The sequence below is a fragment of the Diadema antillarum genome, unplaced genomic scaffold (genome assembly GCF_040938485.1).
Source record: "Diadema antillarum isolate AM-2024a unplaced genomic scaffold, OU_Dant_1.0 scf00000086, whole genome shotgun sequence".
Classification (NCBI taxonomy): Eukaryota; Metazoa; Echinodermata; class Echinoidea; order Diadematoida; family Diadematidae; genus Diadema; species Diadema antillarum.
This window is the reverse complement of record NW_027270975.1, coordinates 845,484-870,083: the sequence shown is the minus strand read 5'-3', so window position 1 is coordinate 870,083 and position 24,600 is coordinate 845,484. Positions and strand designations below refer to the sequence as shown.

General features: G+C 39.6%; 2 protein-coding genes across 2 annotated transcripts in view; one reads left to right on the top strand and one right to left on the bottom strand.

Moving 5' to 3' along the window:
* LOC139717934 (1-phosphatidylinositol 3-phosphate 5-kinase-like) overlaps positions 1–21,669 on the bottom strand; it is a 99,375-nt gene extending 77,706 nt beyond the window's left edge. The window contains exons 1-9 of the mRNA XM_071629419.1: positions 21,535–21,669; positions 20,945–21,057; positions 14,349–14,514; positions 11,273–11,491; positions 10,779–10,957; positions 8,157–8,346; positions 3,586–3,790; positions 2,529–2,652; positions 490–647 (exon numbers count right to left, since the gene is read on the bottom strand). Of these exons, the coding sequence (XP_071485520.1) occupies positions 490–647; positions 2,529–2,652; positions 3,586–3,790; positions 8,157–8,346; positions 10,779–10,957; positions 11,273–11,491; positions 14,349–14,472 (1,199 nt within the window). The 5' untranslated portion in view covers positions 14,473–14,514; positions 20,945–21,057; positions 21,535–21,669. The remainder of the gene's footprint in view (positions 1–489; positions 648–2,528; positions 2,653–3,585; positions 3,791–8,156; positions 8,347–10,778; positions 10,958–11,272; positions 11,492–14,348; positions 14,515–20,944; positions 21,058–21,534) is intronic.
* Positions 21,670–22,229: 560 nt separating this feature from the next.
* LOC139717933 (NEDD8 ultimate buster 1-like) overlaps positions 22,230–24,600 on the top strand; it is a 68,080-nt gene continuing 65,709 nt past the window's right edge. Inside the window, exon 1 of the mRNA XM_071629418.1 lies at positions 22,230–22,411. The gene's annotated coding sequence lies outside the window, so the exon portion shown is untranslated. The remainder of the gene's footprint in view (positions 22,412–24,600) is intronic.

Sequence of the window (24,600 nt, the reverse complement as noted above, 5' to 3'; positions counted from 1 at the left end):
TGCAACATTAATGTGGTGATCAATTTTCACTGATCATTTAAACCTACGCCAAGAACAGCTCTTATGAGCATGCATATCATGTGGGAAGCCTTCATTGATATTCACGATTACTGAAATACACGTACATGTAAGCAGTGGCGGATCCAAAGGGGGTGCAACCGGCGCACGCCCACCCCCTTTATTTTTCGTTAAAAACAAAAGAAATAAAAAGAAAAAAATGAAATGAAACCCGGAAGTGGCACCAGAAATATCATTTCCCCCTCCCCTTTAAAGATTTCCTGAAGCCGCCCCTGCATGTAAGTGAAGAGACTTTGTGGAAAATTGGAGACAGAGAAGAGATGACTGTGATGTATTTCTTGTACCAGCTTAACATACATTTGTATTAAGCTAATTTTGCTACATCTGCCCAATCTGGTTTATAGGCATAGGCCTAAACTGATAATGATGGTATAAACTTTATAGCATCCCTCATTCAAACCAACAAAATACCTTTGGGCAGCTTTGTCCTTTTGCAAGAGCCAATCCACAAGTTCACTACCAATGATGCAGTCAGGGTAGGTGCGCAGACGATAACGGTGGTTTTGGAACATAATGCCATTGTTTGGGTGTCGTATCAACAGCCATAAATCTCTCAGCTGAGCAGAATCCTGGATACAAAAATTGATACAGGTAATTTCCTCTGAACATAAATAGGTGCAGTGGACCTTGTACCTTAATGAACAATCAATGGTGAAATGCAATAATGCAAAGGCATTTTCAATGTGAACACAAATGCACACTTGCAATATGATCTATCTCATTTCTCATAATGATGCTATGAAGACATTTCTGGCCTGAAAAGGTTATACATGTACACAAAAGAGCAACAAATGTGTACTGCTAATGAGTTTAAAGTCACACCGGCAGTTTCCACATGATGAACCAGAAATGGAAGAACAGCACTACAGGGATGGTTGATCAACCTGTATGGAAAATTTCAGCATGAAACCCCCCCCCCCCCAAAAAAAAAAAAGCATTATTTTTTAATTACTGTTTTTCTGTGTCAGTTAACACTTTCATAAAGATTTTTTTTTTCCACTCCTAGACCTTGCAAATCTAGTGAGTAGATTGATCCAATGCCTGACACTTGCTACTGTGCAACAAATACTACTTGGACAGTTTACATTTACAATTAGAGAAGCACTCTGAGAGCGCAGACCTCCGCCAAGCATGCAGCTCATTTCCACCATTGATCTTGTTCTTCCATAGAGATATCAGTGATTTCCACCCATACGTACTTATAGCATTGTGTGCTGAAAGTCGCTCGATTTCCCAATATAGAAGCCTCTGTTATGTCATAAACCCTCACCTGCACAGCGCGCCCCGCCCTAGCAGAAACTAGAGAACGTACTTCAGTGCGGGCATGCAAACCTCAAATACGCGCAGCCTGGACTCCCAAGTTCACTTACCCTACCTGCCAAAATATCAAAAATCCTTTATAAATTCCCCCCAAATTCTCAGATCACTACCAAAAGTTAATCGTTTGTTACTTGTGTCATTCGCAACCAATCCTGCAAGTTTCATCTAAATCCATGCACAACTTTTTTAGTTATTTTGCACATGGACAAACAAAAAAACCAACCAACAAACAAACCAATGGTAACGAAAGCATAACCTCCTTAGTCCTCCCTTGGCAGAGGTAATAATGCACAAATACTAGTAGCTACAATAACTTAAGTTCCAACAAGCTTGAAAAAAAAAAGATTAAGAAAAAAAAAAATCTGCAAAAATGTGCTTATTTTCATATTCAAAAACAAAGTAAATGCCATAAACACTATGCCAAGCATGGTTTCTACACAAATAGTGCTTCAAGACCCAAATTGAGTTGATAGTGAATTTCAGTTTTTATACTTCCTAAAACCCTGCCGTTTCCATTAGCAATAACCAAAGAGGCACTTTCATTATGCCTTTAATAATGAGCATTTTGTTTTTCAATTTCCTTTTTATCCTTTATTGGTCATTAATTTGAAAACATTGTGGCTTTGGGCATTCAACAATCTCAAACATAGATGTCTTTGCCACAACACAACAAATGGTAATTACCATGTAGTTTGACCCATTGTTCAGAAATATTATACGTGGAATACCAAATTATATCAAATTAAAATCCAAATGGGTCATAACTATTTATACGGTACTGAAAACTAGTGGTAATAAACAAGTCCTAAGGGAAAGTTGGAAGGTAATGAGCCTACTAGACAAAAACTTTCTGGGCACTGTGGATCATTGGATAAGACAGCTAGCAAACTCAATAGTGAAAGTTCTGGTTCAAGTATGCAGGTAGCAGCTGTTGTGCCCCTTGGCAAGGCACTGTATCATCATTGTCTAGTAATTTGGAAGTGACTTCAAGCTGTCAGTCATGTGGAAGCTTGCACTTATGCATTCACACGCTTCTTTTAATTTTGGCTATGTTGAATGAATGAAAACAACAAGGCAAGAAAGTGTCAAACTGTCTTTACTGCTCAAGCAAACCTTTCAAGTCAACATACCAGAAGCTTTTTCTCAAGTACACTGGATAGATGGGTCTCTGTGGATGGTGCAACACTCGGAGCAGTCTCAAACAGGTGTGATGATGAATTCAGCATATCAATGCTCCCCACACTCATTGTGCGACTGCCAGTCCAGTCATGAAAGAAAAAGTTACCCATAGAAACTGTGAAATTTTATGCCATAAGGGAGGGATAATGTAAGAATGGACGACATAGACTGATCTCCAAGTGTACTTACAAATATCAGGGCAAAAACACCCCAAAGTTGAAATTAGCCTGAAAATCTTATGTATACAACATATTTATAGTGATACAATAGGCATGCAGCAAAGATGTACAAGAAAATGAATTAACACAATATAAAAATGTGTTTGATTTCTCATATGCAATACATTCCTTGAATATGTTAACAAATCAAAGGACAATTCTCAGTTGTTTGACATGTCTCACTGTAGTTATCATTAATTCAAAACTTAAGGATTTATCTCATGATGACTGCTGGACACACACGCTTCAAGAAACATGTGATCTACAATGTCAATCTATACAATCTCTTCCTGTTTCTCCCTTTCCTTATTTTGTAAAAATAACTTCAATCTTAGGTAAGCACATACTTTCTTTAGCATCTTTTCAGTGGTGCATTACAATAACAGTAAAAATGTGAGATGATGCAGACTAGTGAATATTCTCATTACAACATTTGTGAAAAAAAAGAAAAATTCCCACAAACTAAAGACTATATTACTCAAATACACTTTGTAGGAAAGAAGGAACCATACCTAACTTTGCATGAATGAGTAAACTTAGGAACAATTTGATATCGCTCTTAAGAAAGCCTGAATTCTGCATCATTTTATTGTGTGCACAATTAATTTTTATGATTCCAAGCAAGTTGGTAGAGAAAATGCATTTCAAGAGAAACTCTGTTACAATTGTTCTGAAATGAAAGACAATTCTGGAAATGCATGTTCCAACAAAGCACACATACCCATATAACTCATTATTCTGCACAGGCTTCACAATTTAAGACTCCCACTTCTAGTCAATGCAGCCCTACCTAGTACGGCTCAAATCATCTGCCATGAAACCAAGGATTTTCTTCCGTGGAGTCTGGGCACCCTCAGCAGGCAATCCCGTTGGGGTGGTTGCCTCGGTAACACTGTTCAGGTCCTCCTGCAGTGCCCTCAGGTCACCTGAGGAGTAAGCCGACTGTGCATAGCTCAGCACTACTTTACAGCAATATGTGCACACTCGTAAGTTACCTGCATAAAAAATGAAAAATGATAAAAAGATATTCTGAACACTATGATCTTAATACCGAGGTAGTTATCAAAGACCAAGTAACCAAGAGAAAGGACACAGAAAAAAATAAAATGTCCAATACATATAGAGGGAAGAATGAATGTCACTTGGTGAAGATAATGGTAATACTGTAGTAATGATTATCATAATGACAACAGCAATTATAATGATGATGATGATGATGAAGATGATGATAATAATAATAATAATGATAATAATGTCATTATTGTTCTTATTTTCATTAATATCAATATTGCTATTAGTAGCAGTAGTAATGGTAATGTTATTATTATCATCATGAATATCAATAGTGATATCATTTTTATTATTATTATTATTATTTTCATTAATATTATCATCATTAATATTATTATCATTATAATTATTATAATTATTATTATTACTACTACTATTATTGCTGTTGTTGTTGTTGTTCTTGTTATTAACATGATAATAACACCTATAAACAACAGCAACGACAGTAATATGGTCTCATCTATCCAGGGTAGTCTTTTCAGTGTCAGTGTCCTCTCAGAAGACCCTGCCATTATTAATACTCCAACACTGCCAAGTACATTTTTACACCTAGAATGACAGGAAGAGTTGAACTTGGGAACTCTATTGAATGTCATGAGTCTCCTCAACTATACCACAGTGCCCTCAGTATTGATGATGGCTATGAAGGTTATGATGATCAAATACATACATATTGAGCCAAAATTTCTCAGCACACTCATCAAATCAATATCTATTCAAGTTCTAGTCATTTTATTATCTAATTGTAGGTACATGAAGAGGGTAATTGAGAGTATGTAAATTGTCTTAAAACTTATTAGTTCCTGGCTTTAGGTATTACAGAGGAAAAGTAAGGCTCCCTACCACCATTTTGTCATGCAATTTAAAGCCACAGAAATAACAGTTATCTGCACCTTGTCATTTTTTGTTAATCTAATAGGTCTGATAAAGGTTTGAAAAAGAAGTGGCACATAACTTATATTTGATTACTGCTAAGTCTGCATAAACTATTGATTCTATCAGTTTCAATGTAGCTAATCTTTGTAAATCTAGACAAAGTTCTCATGCAAACAAAATAGTTTCCATGTACATGTACACTCCTGCAATCAACAACTACAACACAAAGTCTTGTACCAAGTACTGTGAAAAAAAAAAAACATATTTATGGGTAATGCACAGCAATCACTTTATCTTAAACAATATGAGGAATTCCCTAACTGATAAAAGACAAAGACAAAGACAAATGAAAAATTAAACAATCAAAATATTACGAGCAAGTGTATATTCAATGCGGCCATATCTTAGCCATGCTGTGTACAGTTTGATTGAACATTAAACAAGCAGTAATCAAACTTACATTGAAGCAGTTACTGCTGAAAGATTTCCATCTTCAGATAAATGGTAAGCTATACACTTGTCATGTGCATGTATATATCTATAAGGTTGAGGTATAGAAAGGCTCTTTGGCTTGCAGTACATGGTCCAGCTCCTATTTTGTTTCAAGTGAGATTAATTTGAATTTTAAAAAAAAGTCATCCCCAATATCCTGATGAGTACACCTCCCAGATACCCTATGAAAATACACAAAATATCCTCTACCACCCTTAAAGGACAAGTCCACCTTCATAATACATGTGGATTGAGTGAATGCAGCAATACTAGTAGAACACATTGATCAGTGAAAGTTTGGTGGAAACGGGACAATCCGTTCAAAAGTCATGAATTTTTAAAGTATCTGCACAGTCACTGCTGGATGAGAAGACTGCAATGGTGTATGATGTCACATGCATAGAACAATGTAAGGAAAATATAAAGAGAATCTCACAAAATTTTATTTTGGAAAAACGAGCAAAGAAAATGGGATTCCATGGGGATTCGAACCTGAGACCTCTGGATTGCTAGCCCTGTGCTCTACTGACTGAGCTATAGAAAGCCCTAGTACAGTGTTCGTACAGTGTTCGGATGGTCAGAAGCTATGGCAGTGTGTATGTGTGTGACACACATGCACACATTTGAACCTGACATAAACCCAAAGGATAATTCAACTTGAGGATAAATGAGAGGGATCACCGAAGTGATGCAGCTTTTTGAGTATGTAACAAACACAAACAGACGGAAACTGACCACAAATGAATATAATTTATTAGTGGAAAGATGAGCAAAGAAAATGGGATTAAAAAAATAAATATATATATATTTTTGAAGAAAGTGCACATTTCCTTGACTTGTCACTTGACATATATTAAAGTCGGACAATCCTAACCCCTATTGGTACGTTATTTCGTAAACTCCCGAACGAACAAAGTTTGTGCACGCAATTGCGCAATGCCAGACTGCAATGCTAAATCCATAAACGTGTGGGACAATGCTGCCACTGAGACACGTGTGTGTGTGTGTGTGTGTGTGTGTACGCATCATACACAAATATTGTGACTGCGAGCTGCAGTGATTGGAGGAGAGAGGCCAGGAGACACGTGGCTCTTTTGGCCTCCCTTCATGCGCATGCGCACCGAGAGTGTGCGTCCATTCGGAAGCTCGCGTGGCTCGGACAGCCATTTTGGGTCAGGTGATTTTGAGCCTCAGTGGTGTTCGCTGACCCATTGAGCCAGCGCTATTTTCATTCGGTGTCACGACATTTGATACAGAATGGGGGAGGCAGCGTGGTGTGTTTGTCTCTGTGCCACACAAACCACTTGCCACGATTGTAAGGCTTTGAAGGTTACAACTGTATATCATTCCCCCTGCCTTCTCAAAGAGGCAAGTCAAGTATTCTTTAATTATGCAAAAAAAAAAAGTGAAAATATGTTGAATTTTCTTTGTAGTTTTTTTTAAAATCATTCTACACATGACATCACAAGCTGTAGTCGTCTTCTCATCCAGCAGTGACTGAGCAGAAACTTCAACAAGAGACCCGGGGGTCTCGCGCTCACCTGAGTATCATTGCGAAAGTATCTGTTATCAATATAATAATGATTCCCTATGAAAACATGTAAATAATTATGTACATATAACAATTCTTCTGTGAATATTGTAAATACGTTATATTATAATCTATATCATTGAAAGGACTGGCCTCGACTAGCCTGCACGCTATTGCCAGTTCTTTTTTGCCAAACTATATCTCAACTATTAATTGTTGTGACTTTGTTAACGATGTTGTTTGTTTGGTAAATAAATCTCATTTCATTTCATTTCATTTCATTTCAGTATGGCAAGTTCACCTTCCATGCATTTCAGCAGACTCTTACCTGAGAACATTGGAAACTTGTGGTGGGGTTAGCTTTGAGAGCTGGGGGCATGGCATCCATTTGCATATTCCATCACACTGGTAACAATACCTGCCAAGTACATTCTGATTCTGCCATGAACAAACTTGAAACAACAGTCATCAATATACTGACTCATTGTATTAACTTAGCTCAATCACTTCTGGTTCTAGAGAAAATCTTTAAAGATTCCTTACTGGGGTTGGTTGGGCCCTCCTGGGGGCCCCAGGGTGGGGCATGGTGCCCATTTGATGGAATCGAGATTCTATCCCCCTAGGGATGCTACCTGCCAAGCTTGGTGAAAATTCATCACGGGGTTTTCAAGAAAGAGACGAAAATTTAAATTAATGTCCCAATTTAAGCCCCCAGCCTGGGGCCCCAGGTGGGGCACGGTGCCCATATGATGGGAATGAGATTCTTTACCCCTAGGGATGCTACCTGCCAAGTTTTGGGAAAATTCATCATGGCATTTTCAAGAAAGATGAATATATACAATTTGGGCCCATGAGGACCCCTCCCCTCCCCTGGGTCCCAAGGGGGGCACCCCTGATTCTGCCATGAACAAACTTGAAACTGCAGTCATCAATGTACCAACTCATAGTATTAACTTAGCTCTCTCACTTCTGGATCTAGAGACGATTTTTAAAGATTCCTTCATTTTAGGGGGTTTGGGCCCTTCTGGGGGCCCCCCAGGTAGGCCATGGTGCCCATTTTAATAAATTGAGATCCTAACCCCCTAAGGATGCTACCTGACAAGTTTGGTGAAAATCGGTCATGGGGTTTTCAAGAAGAAGATGAAAATGTAAAAAGTTTACGCACGACGGACGACGCACGCCGGACGCCGGACGAAGAGCGATCGCTATACACTGTAGCTCACTTGAGCCTTCGGCTCAGGTGAGCTAAAAATGCATAACTTCTGAACGGATTGTCCAATTTTCCTCAAACTCTCACTGATGTGTCCTACTAATATTGCTGCATTAACTCAATCCACATGTCTATGAAGGTGGACTTGTCCTTTAACCTCTCATATACAATTGTACCTCACCTGTGAACCCTATGAATGTCCCTGACACTTCCTGATTGCAGCAGCGGCTACAAAAGATCTGGCCACACACCCTGCAGTGGTGACGTCGTCTGAATGTGGTGAACTTTTCACCACAATCATAGCACTCCTTACATTGGCTGTCGGGCATCCAGTACTGCCTGATGTCATAATCTGTGTAAGTAGCTGGGTCCTGCACATTCATATGATGCACAAAACAAAAACAAAATTGGACAAACCTTCAGAAATCAGGAATTTTTCAGTTACTTATGATTGCTCGTATGATTAAATATCATCTTAATTTTGGAAACGTACAACATAGGGTATGCTAAATGATTGTCTTTGAATCCAGGTCTGACAAAAATGTTCATATGAATGAATTTCATGCACTAACACCTCAGCCTGATTCACCATGGATTACACAGTGCAGATAGATTTCACAAAAGCAAGGCTGAATTTTGTTAAATGCAGTTGTGATCAATAAAGACGTGCCATCTTGACAGGCATGTCAGTCAGCACACTTACACATATTGAAATCACTGACGACGACTTTGAAAGTTTGAGAATTGTGGCTTTGACCTGCCCTCTCATGTCAATTCAAGCAAGATAAAATATCACAACAGACTTCTGACTGGAAAAATAGATCAAGATTCATAATAACAATTATTGACACACAATTACTGTATACCAGTAGTTTTCAACATGGACTTGTCATTTGCCTGTTGGAAAAACAAGGTTAACAACAGAATATGCATATTTAGCTAGTATTCTTGAGGTCAATCCAAATCTTATCTGGCTGGTTCAATGTACGGCACACGAGCCACATAGTTTTCTCACATTGTGTACAGCACAACACAGTTGGAACAATTAATAAAAAAACTATACATTTCTTGACACATGGTCATAAAGTTATCACCACCAACTTATTCCTAGAAGCAATATTCTTTGTCCAACAAAATGGTGGTATAATTCTAAGCACACCTTATCATCAAATTGGTACCCAAGAAATGTAACCAAATAGGTCATTGAATATGGTACCCCCCTGAAAAAAACAAACACATACACAATTATATATAAACTAGCTCAAGGATGCTACCCACAATCATACTCTCAGCCATGCAAACATGGCGCAAATCTCTCGTTTGAAGAGGCTACACCCCCGTAAATAATGCCAGTGTATATCTTGGCAATCAATGACTTAAAAACCAAAGATATAAAACACCTGTTTCTTGACCCTGGCCTAATCTAAGCATCAGTCATTGCTACAGCGCCACAGGGGGGGGGGGGGGGGGGGGTGGGGGGGCACCGCGAGAAGAGGAGATTGCTTTGGTTTTGGCATGGGCTATGTAGCTCCATGGTGCGTGTGTGTGTACGTGTGCATTACACATTGTCAGCACCGGCAAACTGGGAATGCTCTCCTTCTTATTCCTGTATTTTCGTTATTTACGGGTCTATTTTTTTCGTTCGAAATGTAAAATGGATGACCATAGAATTTCTCAATAGAATATAAAATTGAAAACTATAGAAAGGATAGAGAAAATTGAGTTCACTTTGAATGGTCTGCCACAGGCAGATATCCTTATCATGCTCTTACGTAATACGACAGCTGCTGGAGTCATTAAACCCTGGCTTGGCCTCCAGGTTTGTCACGCCTGAGCAGAAAGTTAATTTGCAATGGACAAATACTTCGACTCCCAACTCCCAAACGAAAAATCTTTAGCGAGGTATAGCACCCCATCAGCTTCGTGGAAGTGGGGTCTCGCCTCAAACAAGGGATTGACGGCATGCTTGCCCATAATACATCATCTTCCATATTATACACAATTTCCTCACATTTGCTGTGTTTTCATATACTGTCATATATACAAATGTGACCCATCACCAGAAAACCCTAATAAAGTCATCATACAAAGATTTTCTCTTTCTGGTATCTCTAGATTATTCGGACAATAAAGTTTGAAGTGAAATATAACATGTCCTGCTTTACTTCCAAAACATCTACTGTAAAGGTTACCATGAGCCAAAAACAGTTCAGAATTTAAATTGATAAAAGTCAGCTTTGAAGTTTTAGACATGTAGTAAAACATACAGATTAGACATACATTGCACATGATATGAAGGGTATATTGCAATAAAAAACAAAACAAAAAAAAAACAACTCAGGTACCTAACTTGTTTGTTTTGTGTTTGTACTCACTTTACAAGGTCACCGAGGAAACATTAAATTATCATGAGAATACTTCCATGGGACCAACTATAGTGATAGTTTTAGGTCCCCTCTAAAAGACTTGGCACTGATGCTTTGCCTGGGAGCACAAGCACCAATGCCAGATACTCTAATCATGGACCTGGTCTTATCCACTACACTACAACTGCTCATGATTCCTAAAAGTAAAAAGTTCTCATTTTAAAACATTCTAAAACGTCAAAATTCAGACAAGAAGTAGCTGACTTATCAAATGATCAATTTCCTAACAAATGTGTTGTCTTATCTTTCAGTAAAATCACCCACATCTGCAGTTTTCTTAGCTCTGATGTCTGCAACTCCATCAAGATAATGTGAGATAGTCCATAAATGTCTGTGTGTGAGAATTTATATGTGTGATACTGTGAAAGCATGAACACCTGTCCTCGTCGCTCAATGAGGCTGCTGAGATGTCGCAGTACTGTGGTCAGACTGCGGGTGTAGTTAACGGTGGGGCCTGGCACTGTGTGCTCTGACAATCGCCGCCTGGCTGCAGCTGGGTCCACTTCTTTCCGCTGACCACCACTGATGGAGGGAGAGCTACTTCTTGGAGCAGCAGCTGCAGCATTCATCACAGAGAGAGAGAGAGAGAAAAAAAAAAAGAGTGGCAAGAGAGGCAATGGTTAATTTCAAGAGTCCCAAAGCATACCTTTACATTGCTTTTGATGATTTAAATGCATTACCTTTCTAAACATCAAATGCATTGTTAAAGATAAAAGTAAACTGTAAATTTTTCATGCTATCTTTCCTATTGATACTACACCTATAATGCATCCATCACAAATATGTATCACTGACACAAGGATAATACTGTAACAGTAATATGACTGATAACACCATGATTTAAATGAAGCCATTCACAGGAAAATATCACCTCTACTATCCAGACTCCCTTCCCTAACTCTGCCTCCAGAGGGAGTCCTTTCCCTCCTCCACACACTGTCATCCCCTTTTTTGGTTTTCAAGTCCTCTTCCTCCTGTTTGTGTTCCAAGTCAGACTTTCTTATAGTAAGGTCGGCAGGCCGTCTCTGGACTCCACTACCATCTACTGATGAGCCCGGAGCGTTGCTGGTTCTACCTGCAGTTAAGGTATCTACATGTATAAAGCAATTCAAACAAACAAGAATGAGGAATTAAGAACATATGGCTCGATTGACAGTTATGTGTCTGCTTCAGGAAAAGAAGGACCCTGGTTCAAAGACCAAACAGAAAACATGTAAAGTAATTGTGCGAAAGCATGTCACCAAACACACACACACATATGGTGCACAGAAAATACTTTACATTGGCTCTCTAGGACTAATTTTTTTTCACTAGTATGCAGTCTACAGGAATAGTTAACTATAAACTATGGGTGCAAGAAAATTAGAGACTTAAAGGCGTATAGTCCCGGTGGGTTAGACGGCGCTGTTGGATAATACTGCCGATCACCGTTAGCATGATACAAAAATTGCCGAAGTTGAGCAGTCATCAAGAGTAAAGCGCGTAGGTGTTGCTGGGTAATATTGCCTTCGTTGTCTTCTCTGCGCATCATGCAGTCTGTAGTGATGCCAGGAAGCGTGCTTATGTGTTTCTTAGTATGACATCACAAAAGAAGTTTGCTAAAGCTGCCATCCCCCTCAGCCGAATCATGAGCCGAACTGTGATCGGACCACTGACTACAGTGGATCGGACTTTTTTGGACTCGGGGAAATGGGCCAAAGCGTAAGCGCTAAAGAGGAGTCGATAGCGTAGGTCTCTATAGGAAACTTGCGCTGTGCGTCAGCGTACGCATTTGACTATAAAACCACCGGGACCATGTGCCTTTAACAAAATTTGAAGCTCTTATGTGCCAAACAATGGATACTTTCATCTACCGTATCTAAATTGTAGTGAGAACAAGATATTGCAGCACCTCCAGAATTTTAAAGAGTCCACTATATATTATGCATATATGCACAGAAGAGACAGACATTTGGCATTTTAACCCGTAGGCACTTAATTCTGTTAACATCTAAGAACATAAGTTAGGAGACAGATTCAGAGACTGGCCCTGACAACCAAATAACCCTATAAGCAGCCACAAAAAGATTGGGCATCTGTTACTAAAAAGAATATTAAAAAACACTATCATTTGAGTTAACACCACCTACACCCAAGGAAGATATTTTGACAATGAATTCCCATGAGACAGTCATTTTGAATAATAAAAGTGAAGTAAAAACTACAGTGTGAAACTTGACAAACAATATGAAGTATGAAGGATTTATGTATACCACTTCAAAATAATCTTAGCATGACATCAGGTGAGCTCCTGAAGTATCATTTTAGGCCAGCAACATCAATTTGTGATATCATTTGTATGTGCTGAGAAAAGCACACTAGGACAGGCCCTTTTCATTCTTGGTTCACCACTACCCTCTTCATTCCAGCTCAGGAACCTGGTATACCAGGTCCCCATAGCGTCAACTCATAGACAGGAACTGGATATATACAGTAAGTAGTTACCAAAATGTACTCAAGAGTGTCTCCATTCATGGCCTAAATTCATGTTTGTCTGTATCATAAAATGGGTGAAAAGATTACTTTGTCAAAAGATTTGAGTTTCTGCTATTAAACCACATCTTCATTTTTTTTTTTTTGCACTTTTTTTTTTGGTCTCAGAATTGCACACAGGTATTTTTGCGTAATTTACCTTTTCAACTGTAGTATTGTGTTTGTTTTGCTGCAAACCTCATACGAAGACATATGTCACAATCGAGGCTGAGCTCACTAGATTTTGACTTTCACTGACCCTATTCTGGTGCCCTTATGGTACATAACAAAAGAATTTTGGAGCCCAGCACATGATCTATCCATATCTCATGTCCAATGAATAGCTTACACTGTTCAATGATGCATGCAGTTGACTGTGGAAAGGGAATACATGTCCTGTGTAGAGCACAAAGAATCTTGTTTGGGGGCATTGAGGGTTCCCAGGATATTGCAGAAGGGATGGGTTAAGATTTTTTCAACAGAGTTTTAAGCATGTTATCTTGAAATTGCATTTATATCCTACCCTCAATTGCTGCATACATGATGCAAAATTCATCAAAACAAAATCCACATAAAAAAACTAGAGAAGCACTCTGAGAGCGCAGACCTCCGCCAAGCATGCAAATCATTTTCACCACTGATCTTGTTCTTCCGTAGAGATATCAGTGATTTCCACCCATACGTACTGCATTAGGGAGCTTTAGATTTTAGACGCGCGGACGTTCAAAGGAAAAAAAACATGTTCTGAGCGTGCGCAGTAGCACGTGTAAAGTCAATCTATTTTTAGCTTGCGTCGCCAGAGTTTTTCACTACGCGTACTGTGCTATTTTCACGTCCGCACAGTTTGCGACGTAGAGAGCTTCTTCATGCACTGATCATATGGGGGCGCGATTTTATTTTTTATACGTTGCATCCCAGCGTAATCTAAAGCTACTTTTCCACACGACGCAGGGAGAGGAGAACGTCCAGCGCAAGCGTCAGCTCAAACGTCCGCGCGTCAAAATCTAAAGCGCCCTGTTGTGAGCTGAAAGTTGCCAGATTTCTCAATATAGAATTTGTTACGTCATAAACCCTCAGCTGCACGGCGCGCCTCACCCCAGCAGAAACTAGACCACGCACTTTAGTGCGCGCAGGCAAACCTCAAATACGCGCAGTCTGAACTCCCAAGTTCATTGACCCTACCTGCCAAAATGTCAAAAATCCTTCATAAATTCCCCCAAATTTATCGGATCGCTGCCAAAATTTAATCGTTTGTTACTTGTGTCATTCTCAACCTTTCCTGCAAGTTTCATCCCAATTCGTATACTACTTTTTGAGTTATTTTGCACACAGACAAACTAACTAACTAACGAACTAACTAACGAACAAACCAACGGTAACGAAATCATAACCTCCTCCCTTGGCGGAGGTAACAACAACACACAGGCTGTTATTACCTTTGCTTCTACGAAACCAAGATGGAAAGGAGAAGCGTGATGACTGGCCCTTGTCTTCATTAGCTGGTTGATGAAACCAGGTCAAGCTGCTCTCCACCTTGCGTCCACTAGAGGAAGCAGCCATAGTCTCTGGAGCAGGACCACAGGCGTTTAACCTAATGAATTACTGTGAACATAGAACGAGCATAAAGGGAGCTTTATAGTATGCAGTATCATGTAAAGGCAGGTACATCAAATGTACTAGATTGGCAGTCTTTAACTCTCTATATGCCACGTTTGCATGCCCAACTCAGTCAACGGCGTGCCAAAGTCGCATATTCTGCTCAAACGCACAGACCACCCAAACTGATTGATAAATCGCCAAATGTCACAGCACAATGAAAGCGTTTCTCTTGATTCCATTCCTGTCACATTAAGCTTGCATTTCATGTGGTGACTGAACATCAAGCTGTGTTCCCTACTGGACAGGCAAGTAAATTGGAGTTTCTGTCAATTGATGTTTAGTGTGCAAAAGTCATGGCTCTACAATAATGTGGCTACTAGTCATTTTAAAGAAAAACAATCAGAGATTTGCCATTCAGCATTTTTTCTACAACTTCGGTCATTACATGTCCAGAATAACAACAGCCTATATCTATTACACAGATTTGAAGAACAGAATGTTTTTCCAAAGTATGACTATGTTGCTGTCTCAGAATAATGTGGCACACAGGTGGTTTACACCATGGCACATAAAGAGTTAAGAGTCTGTAAGAGTATTTTGATAATTCTGCAGCATTTGGACTATGTGGACACAAAGTGTTTGAGCCAGGGGTTTCAAGAATGTAGATCTAATACCAAGGTATGTTTGTAAATAAACACTAGGACCTACTGCCTTCTATCAAACAAATACAGCTGGGTTTGTCATACCAGGGTAACTTTCTGAAAGCATTCAAGAACTGTCTTTTCATCTTAATTTTGGTAAGTTACATATTTGTACATACACTCACACAAAGAAAAATAGTCTGAAAGCATCATCTACTCATGCTCACCTAATATGATTTCCCATTGTACAGTCATGCTCCTTGCTCATAGAAAAGGCCTTTTGCATCGGTTACACAGTATTAAATCAGTTGACAGTACTCATCCCATATCCCTGCAATATGTAAGTTTGCTACCTACATCTTGTATCCATAAATCATCCTATCAAAGTCGACCTTACAAAGACACAGTCCAAAGTCTAACTTTAATTGTTCTCACCATTCCGATGATATACTTCCGATCATTATATTTCAAAAAATTTAGCATCTAAGAAAAAAACAAATAATATAGACAATATTATTTGAACTAAAAAGACTGAAAACAGGGCAAAGGTTAAAGTCTGCTAGAAAAAAATGACAACACCAACTGTCTTCAGGATCGGTGTCATTTATTGTTCGTCCTGCACAGAAACCAGTATCTGGTAAATCCTGCACAAATGGACAAGAGTTATTACCGGTACATAAATGAGCATCCTTCTCAGACTCTCTACCCTGTAGGGATAGTGTACTGTGGCAGCAGTCCAGGAAGTGAACAACAGCAGTGACATGGAAAGCAAAAACCTGATGAATCTCATTGTTGTAAGATTCCTGATATTGCACACCTATTTTCTCTGGAGAAAAACAACTGTGATACATGTATGTAGTCCCACTTGGCACATCAAATTTACTGTACCGGTACATCCTTGGAAAGTTTTTGTCTTGTATTTTACATTCTACTGCATTAAACTCCCTGTTGTCATAGTTTGGGAGCACTTCAATCACAATTATGCTCACTGACTTGACTGGAACATGCAAAAAAAAAGAATAAGAAAAGAAAAATCAGCTAATCCACAATACTGGTAATCCTTTGGGTTCTAGCAATGATTACTAATACATGTAGCAATGCACAGCCCAATAACAAAGCACAATCAAGCCATTACATAATCATGTAGCTACTTCTTGCACACTCAGCTAGGAGAGTATTTCTTGCTGCAGATTTATTGAGCAATTCAAGCATCAGCCTTTCAAATGTTATTGAACGTAAAATGTTCAAGGTCTTAGTTGAGCCTTGTACACAGATAAGAAGTTTTCCTAATGTAAATAAATGTTCTTCAATATCAAATTCAGTACCGTAATCTTTTAGCTTTGCTGATCTGTGTTTGAAAATGTTGATTTGGAATCAACCAACTGCCACTCCTAAGTCTTTACTTGACTCTACATACCGGTATAAAAGATTTCATTACACTTCATACATAGTTCAGTCATGCTGCTTGTCTCAATTACCAACTGTGAGAACACAACATTTTTCAGATGAAACTTGAGAAGCGACTTGTCTAACGAAGAGATAGATATTTTAGGTCTTTCTGCAAAGAAGCAGCATCACTGCCAGATTAACTTACTGAAAGATTTCTGTATCATCTGGTAAATACATACTGCCATGACTGCTGGAAGTTACCTGCTCAGCCTAGGAAGGTCAAAATGTACACAACAAAAAGCATGAAATCAAGGAGGCCCCATAGGGGAATGCTGCTTGTAACATTATCCCAGTGAGAAGGATTCAGACACATTGTTTCCTCCCAAAAAGAAATGATTTAAACCAATCAAGCAATAGGCTAGCAATGCTGAAAGACTTGACTTTAGCTAGAAGTCATCAGTGTGGGGTACCTTGTCAAAGGCTTTCATGAAATCCAATTCCCACATCAACATTTAACCATGGCTTCCAAACAAGCTTGTCCACTCACCTAATACATTAAGAAACTGCAATGTTGCTGAGCGGCCTGTGACAAATTGTCTGGTACTCAAGAGACCATTTTAAACATGTATAATATAATCCCAGATCTCATCCATGAGAATAAATTACATACCAGTAATCTTACAAGTGATACCTGTTAAGCTGATGGGACTGTAATTTACTGAAAGTCTATTGTCACCTTTCTGAGAAACTGGACTAATATGAGCAATATCCTAGCATTCTGGAACAGTCCCAGTAGCCAGTGAAGTTGAGAAAATAATACTCAAGGGGTCTGAAAGATATGTACTTGCAGCTAATTCACACAACACTAGGTAGCTTGACAGAAAACAGACTTCAACGCAGCATCCCAATAAATTTGGTATCAACAGAAAACTTGTCAAAAAATAAGCACAATGGTGTTAAAATCAGCTTTATATCTTTAAATTTGATCAAGATACGCATGTTTCAATATTTTTTTGTAGCAACATTCATTCTCAAAATTTCAAAAGTGAAATGGTGAGTTATGACTATTTTCTAATGTATTGAGTCTTTGACAGACTTTTTCCGGTTGCAGCTACATAATTATTATATCATTGGAAAGCTTGTTAGAAAGGAAAAACATTGGTGTTTACATGAGCTTAATACCGTTAAATTTGACCAAGTTATGCAAGTTTTATCATCGTCACAAACGTAACAATGGTGTTTAAATCAGCTATATCTTTAACAAGGCCAAGATAATTACATCTTTCTTGGAAAAGTTGCGTTAGTTTAACAATGCTGTTGGTAAAGTGATATCTTGTCAAAGTTTTCCAGTTGTAGAGCTCTATACTTAAATTTGGTATTATTGGAAAGCTAATCAGAATATAAACACAATTGTCTTAAAATAAGCTATAAGCCTTTTAATCTGACAAAGATACATCATGCATGTTTTATCACCGTTGGTATGGCAATTCATTCTGGAATGGTGAGTACAACTGTAGCTACTGCCTTTATTGTAACTTGACTTTTTCAGTTTACATTTAGTGGCGGATAATTAAAGAAAGTTTGTTAAACAGGAAAAACACTGGTGTGAACATATACATAAATTGAAGGGAAGTTATTACCAGCCTTCCAACTATTCTTAATACAAAAAAAATAAAAATAAATGAATAAAACAAAATAAGACAAAACAAAAACACAGATTCCCACCCAGCCTCATCAGCAATGCCCCCTCCCCTCAAAAAAAGAAAAAAAAATAGCCATGATGATCATTAATTGTATGATATTCAATGTCATGCCCTCCATTTCAAAACTTACTCAAATTACACACTTGTTCATGAAGACAAATCATAAATTGCCCAAATGTTGACAATACACATCAAGTACTGTAGCAACACGTAAAGCAACATGCAACTTCAGATTTTCATAGAATAAGTACTTTTCCATATCTTTTTCTACTTTCTTGTCATGATATATATTTTGGACCATATCCAACAGAAATATTGGCATAAAAATGGTGCAAAAGTATCATCAAGACAATCTTCTGATTTTTCATGGTGAAAATGAAGACTAGTTATGCCGCAAGTGGTATCATTCGAAAGCGTGATGTCTCATGTACACTGCATGATGCATTTTGTAACATGTTCAAAGGGTACCCCTACAGCAAGTGGTATGATGTCAAAGTTCAAAGGTCTAGCAGGGCATTTCCCAAAATGGCAACCTCCACGCAACGGAGACACTGCGCAATCTGCGGACGTGGAAGAGTTTCTTTTTCAGCTTTTTTTAAACTAATTTTGTGAAAATGGATCAGATTTGAAAAATTAAATTCCTTGACTGCCTAAGGATTTGTAGAATGTAAAAGATCACAAAATGTGGACATTACAATAAATTATTGGTACCAGGTTTTCACACATTAGCAGATACGATTGCGGGAAATAGCAATCAGTCGAACTTTCTGCTAAAACACTCAAGGGTGTGGTGGCCCATTTGGCCCAGGTGATTTAGAAATGTTTGATTATCCCCATTTACTTAACATGTCCTTCCCTGAGATCAACATGGTTCAGATTAGCCCGACCAGACGCCATGCGAAGCACATGACTTCTGTACAGAGACAGGGCTGTGTATACAGTTAGGTCCAGATGTGAAAAAAAACAAACAAAAAAAAACATCAATACTGATGCCCGATGGACAGAAGCACTGGCCCATCAGGTTCTACATCATTGCACAGTAACAAAACATTAGTAAAATGCTGTAGCAACTAATACACTACATTTCCCAACATCTTACGATCAGGGTTCCATCAATTACCAATTCCTTTTTGAATTTTGTCATTTAGGTGGAATTCCACTTCTTGTAATCTATCTTTAATTCTATGTAGCATACTGCCAGAATCTTTTTAGGATTGGTTATAGGCCTATCCTTTGCAATATTAGACCATTGTATTGTAGTGGGATTGGGTTTTGGGGACAGTCCGCCTTCGACTTCCCGCCTCCTCTCGACTGTGCTTTACAACCGTAACTAGACCCGGACAGTGACTTTAACCTGACTGCGGGGTCACATGACTGACACATTTGACCCTGTCAGGTGACTACCAACCCCCATAACCTTAACTTGACGCTTGATGATATGACTGACAGATGTGGAAGGAAAATCCCCCTATCAAAATCGGCCCGGATCAGGCACATCAAGCCATCTCGAGTACTGGCGAGTACTCATTTCTACCGAAGTGGAGTAAATCCCACTTTAGTATTCATATTCTTTCTGACAGCATCTTGTAGCAGCTTTGACCTTATTTTTGGTTCTATAAAATATCTTGATCTCTGCTTCTGTCTCACTCAAAAACCTTACCCAACATCTATCATTTGTCTATGTCATGATAATCATAAGTGGATCCAGAGGGGGGCGCCTCAGGCACCCCCCCCCCCCCATCTTTTAAAACAAAAGAAATAAAACGAAAAAATGAAAGGGCCGGGGTGCAGGCGCCCCCTTTGATTTTTTTAAGTAACCATCTTTGTCAGACGATTATAGTGGCAGCAGAAAGTTGCGTTGAAGCCTTTTTTTTTTTTTGCTTGTCAGCCAATGAATCCTGGAAGTACAGATGTAGCACGAGGAACGGGAAAATTGCGTGCTAAAGCGTTTTTGTTTTTGTTTTTTGCTTGTCAGCCGATGAAGAAACCCAGAAAGCCAGAAGAGGTAGAACCACTGCAAGGAATGGAAAAATTGCGCGCTGAAGTGTTGTTTTTGTTTGTTTGTTTTTTTTTTTTGTTGCTTAATTTGTCAGCAACTGAATACCGGAAGTGGCACCAGAAATATTTTTACACCCCCCTTTTCGGAATTCCTGGATCCGCCCTAACCCCAGGGCGCTCCTTGTACATAGTCAACAATCACTGTGGGGCCGTAGCGTTGGACAGTATAACTGCATCAGTGCATGTGTACAAGGAGCGCCCTTGGGGGTTTCAGATCCGCCCCTGATGTGCATGATAATTGTACATGCCCATGATGGATTCGAGTTGCTTTATCATTAATCAATAAGAATTACAGACATCTACATCATGCATGACACTGCTGTGTCATTTCGAGTGTCGAGTAGCCAAGACAGTGCAATCGAGATATCAGGTGTATTTAACTGTTTCTAAATAACGTTCGACTGCACCTCTCTCCATATCCATAATCTCTGTGACCGGGGGGTGTTTCATAAAGCTGTTCGTAAAGTTACGAACAACTTACGAGCGACTGGTGATTAGTTCTTAAATCTTGTGCTGAATTATAGAAATTCTGATAAGTATAGCACATCAGAACTGATCACCAGTCACTCGTAAGTTGTTTGTAACTTTACGAATAGCTTTATGAAACAGGGCCCAGCTGAGCTGTGAATACTTAAAATTTACCCGTTCTGCTGCTGCCGTTGACCGATCTTGTCGTCGGGGGAGACTACGTCTGACTTCAGTATTGTTCATGGAATTCCCTCCCCTTTCTGCGCAGGAGAGCCGTAACGTTGGATCTAAATGTCAAAAAGTAATGAAAAAAAATCCTCCGGGCAGACTTGTTTTTTGTTTTTGTTTTCCTCTAACAGTTAGTGTCTATCCCGCTGGCATAGCTACAGTACTCAGTACAGTAACTAGACAGAAAGATCCGTCTGTCCGGAGGACTCTTTTTATATTTTGCCATTAACGCTGTCCTCCGTAATAGCTGGGAACGCTTCCCCAGGCAGTAGAGCAGAGCGAGCGAGCGTGTGTGATCAACACGTAGGTTTTCCCTCATACGCAGTTATTTTATGGCTACTAATGTCAGTAATGAAGACTAACGAAAATAATCCATGTTTCCGAATCGAAAACACCGTAACTTTTAGCTCATCACGGTTGATAACGTACCACATAACTTACTTTTTACACCAGATTGAACCCAGCTTGATATCACATTAAACTGAACATTTCTTTGACATCATTTTTATATTCTATGACTGCTGCCTATGGCCTACCTTCTTCTGGAGACTACCGGCTGAAACTCATCACAACCACCTCGAACTCGCCCATTCCCCGAATTTCGGTCCGATCCGATGGATTGGTACAGACGGTGGATGACGTCTTTACGTTTCGAAGAAACACACAGAGAGCTCTATGCAGTTCTGTGAGTGTGCCCGAGAGAGCGAGAGAGCCTGTGTGTTTTCAGGGGGGATTCCTAGGGTCAGCCTCTTACACAGTATGCACTGGATGATTACACTTAAATGACAAGAACATGATAAAAAACAATTTTTTTTAAATTTATTATATTTATTTCCTCATTTAAAAAAATTAAAATTGAAGTTTAGTGGAAATTTTTTTTGTTTGTGTTCTCAAACTAAAATGAAAGTAATTGAAGATCATTAATATTTTCCGGCAACCAAATGGAAAAGCATCACTGGTAAGAAGTTATCGCATTTCAAAAAACTTCATATGACCGTGTGGTTGAAATTAAGATCTTAATTTGAATAAAGATATCGTAATTAGATAGTTTGGTATGTGTTCAAGGGTTGTACTCATACTCATATCAAGGACCAAACCGATTTAAGAGTACAATTAGAAAAACAACACTTTACAGAGAAATATAGTAGCTTGCTTCAGTTGGATTCGCGTTCGAGAGGAATATTCGATATTACGCAATCACATGTAAATTCACCTATCCAAAACTCTTCACTCCATCCAGTTCAGACGATCCCGAGTGACTCGACTATTTTGAGCACGGTTCAGTTAACAGTCACCTTTAATACGCATGCCATTATTGCCCCTGTTGTAGAGCAAATATACCGTGCACGGACCTATTCTCACTTCGTGCTGCCAAGTGAATAACTTCTTTTCTTTTAGTCTGTAGAGAGGTTGGTAAGTGTTGTTTGATGTTTTAGATTAATTCCTTTCTCTTAAAATGTGCAATGTAACTGTTCATTGACATTGTGTTAGAATTCAATTACAAGGTAATTACATTAGTGGTCTGTTTATACTGAAAGTAAGTCTATTGAAATGTTTGAATTTACTTATTTAATACTTTATTAAACTAGTCTAGCTGATGTCACTTCATGTCACTGCCCCTGTCTACTTGGCTCCTGCCTATATGCCTTCAAGTTGGACAGTAAGATAGTTTATAAATTTAAATAAAAATAAATTTTACATTTGAATACAGAACAAAACTTTCCATTAATGGCTTACATTAGACGTCTAAATAACAATTTTCTATGGCGATGGGCCTGGGACCATGTTGCAACACCCGCCACAGGAAGTAAATTTTAGATTCTCTGCAATTCTGTTAAACATTTAGTTGCATGCGACATATATTAATGGGCATTCTGAAGTTCCAGTGTTACTATTGCATGCAGGCCTATACTATTTGTTACCTGCGTGGGAGTTGCCTGCGAGGTGCTGCCGCTATGGACCTCCTGGCAGTAGGTGTCCTGCTTTAGCTGCTGAGTGCTGGTGTTCTGCATGGCGTAGACCTCTGTGCATGTGGGCAATCTCTGTGACTCACGCAGCCTGGAACAGGTTTTGAGCATGCTCAAGGCTAGGGCCTGTCATGTCACACCTTTTCCTTTCCGGGCAAGCCTTGCTTGTGACTTGTGGGGGACAACTTTTGCTACCCAGAGGTCCCCGCAGATGGCTCACACACGACAGTTGTACGCATTTCACCCGTAGTTGCCCGAAGGTGCGCACGCAAATCCTATTTACCCGCAAGTTTTATAGGCCCAGTCACACCTTTCCAGGCAAGTTACATGGGCTTCTTGCATGTAGGAATTTTCCAGCATGCAGGACAATTTTTGCCAGCGAACAGGGATTTGGGCAACTTTCGCATTTGTCTTACCTGCTGGATGCATGCTACTTATGTCTACTTGCGTGCATTCTGTATGAATTGCATGTCAGGCACGTGGATGGCTCATCAGGGCTGACAACTCGGTGAAAGAATCCCTCTGAAAGACTATTCATTTGGCAGGGGTCCCACAGAATGTATGTTATCTTGGCCTCAACCGACTCTCAACTAACCAGCAGAAAGGCAGTAACTAACCCTCAGCATGCACGCAATTTGCACATTGTCTAGGTCGCTCCACGCCCACAGAACTGACCAGCTACATGGATGTTGGCAGTATCGACACCATTCCTTGCCATTAAAACACCTGTATTATGTTCGTAGAATGCCCGCAGATTAAACGTGTGCGGCTCCACAAAGGGATGGATCCATGGGCAACCTACGTACTTCAAGCAGGTTAACTGCCTGTGACTTGCGACCATAGATCTGGGCCACCTAATGAGGGGTGTATCCAGGATTTTTTCTGGGGGGGGGTCGTAATAAAATTTTTTGGACCTTTACATTTGCGAGGGAGCGGAGCGACCAAGCGGGGGGAGGGTGTGGGAGGGGGGTGTTCCCCCCCTGCCACGGTAGGGAGTTTTCGAATTTTATATCTTAAAATGGGGCCATTTAGTGCATACAAAAGTGACTTTTTCGGCATGGCAGTGCGGCTTTAGAAATAAGGTAAGTTTATGGCATATTAAAACTAAGTTACGAAATTTACGAGGTTTTTGCCAATTTGCTGGAACACCATCATGCACCTGGTCACTTTTTTTCCTGTTGTATATAGGGTAAAAAGCCCTCAAAAAACAAAAATGTCTTTTACAAAAAGTGGACCTTTTGAAAATGGGGGGGTCATACGACCCTCCCGACCCCCCCTTGCATACACCCATGCTAATGGTTTTCTGCGTGGACCTCTGATAAAACAAGTTTTGAGCATTCTGAGGTAAATCGGACTTGCTTGTGCACCTCCAGGCAACTACAGGCAACTGCATGCTAGGTAACCTTGTCATTTGCGGGCCAACTGCGGGGACCTCCAGATAGCAACAATTGTTCCCCGTGAGTCACAAGCAAGGCTTGCCCAAAAAGATGTGACAGTCCCTTGAGCATACTCAAAACCTGTTCCGGATGAGTCGCAGGGATTGCCCACAGAGGTCCATGCAGAACACCAGTATAATGAAGGTCTGTAGCGGCAGCACCTCACAGGCAACTCCCAGGCAGATAACATGTAGTTGTA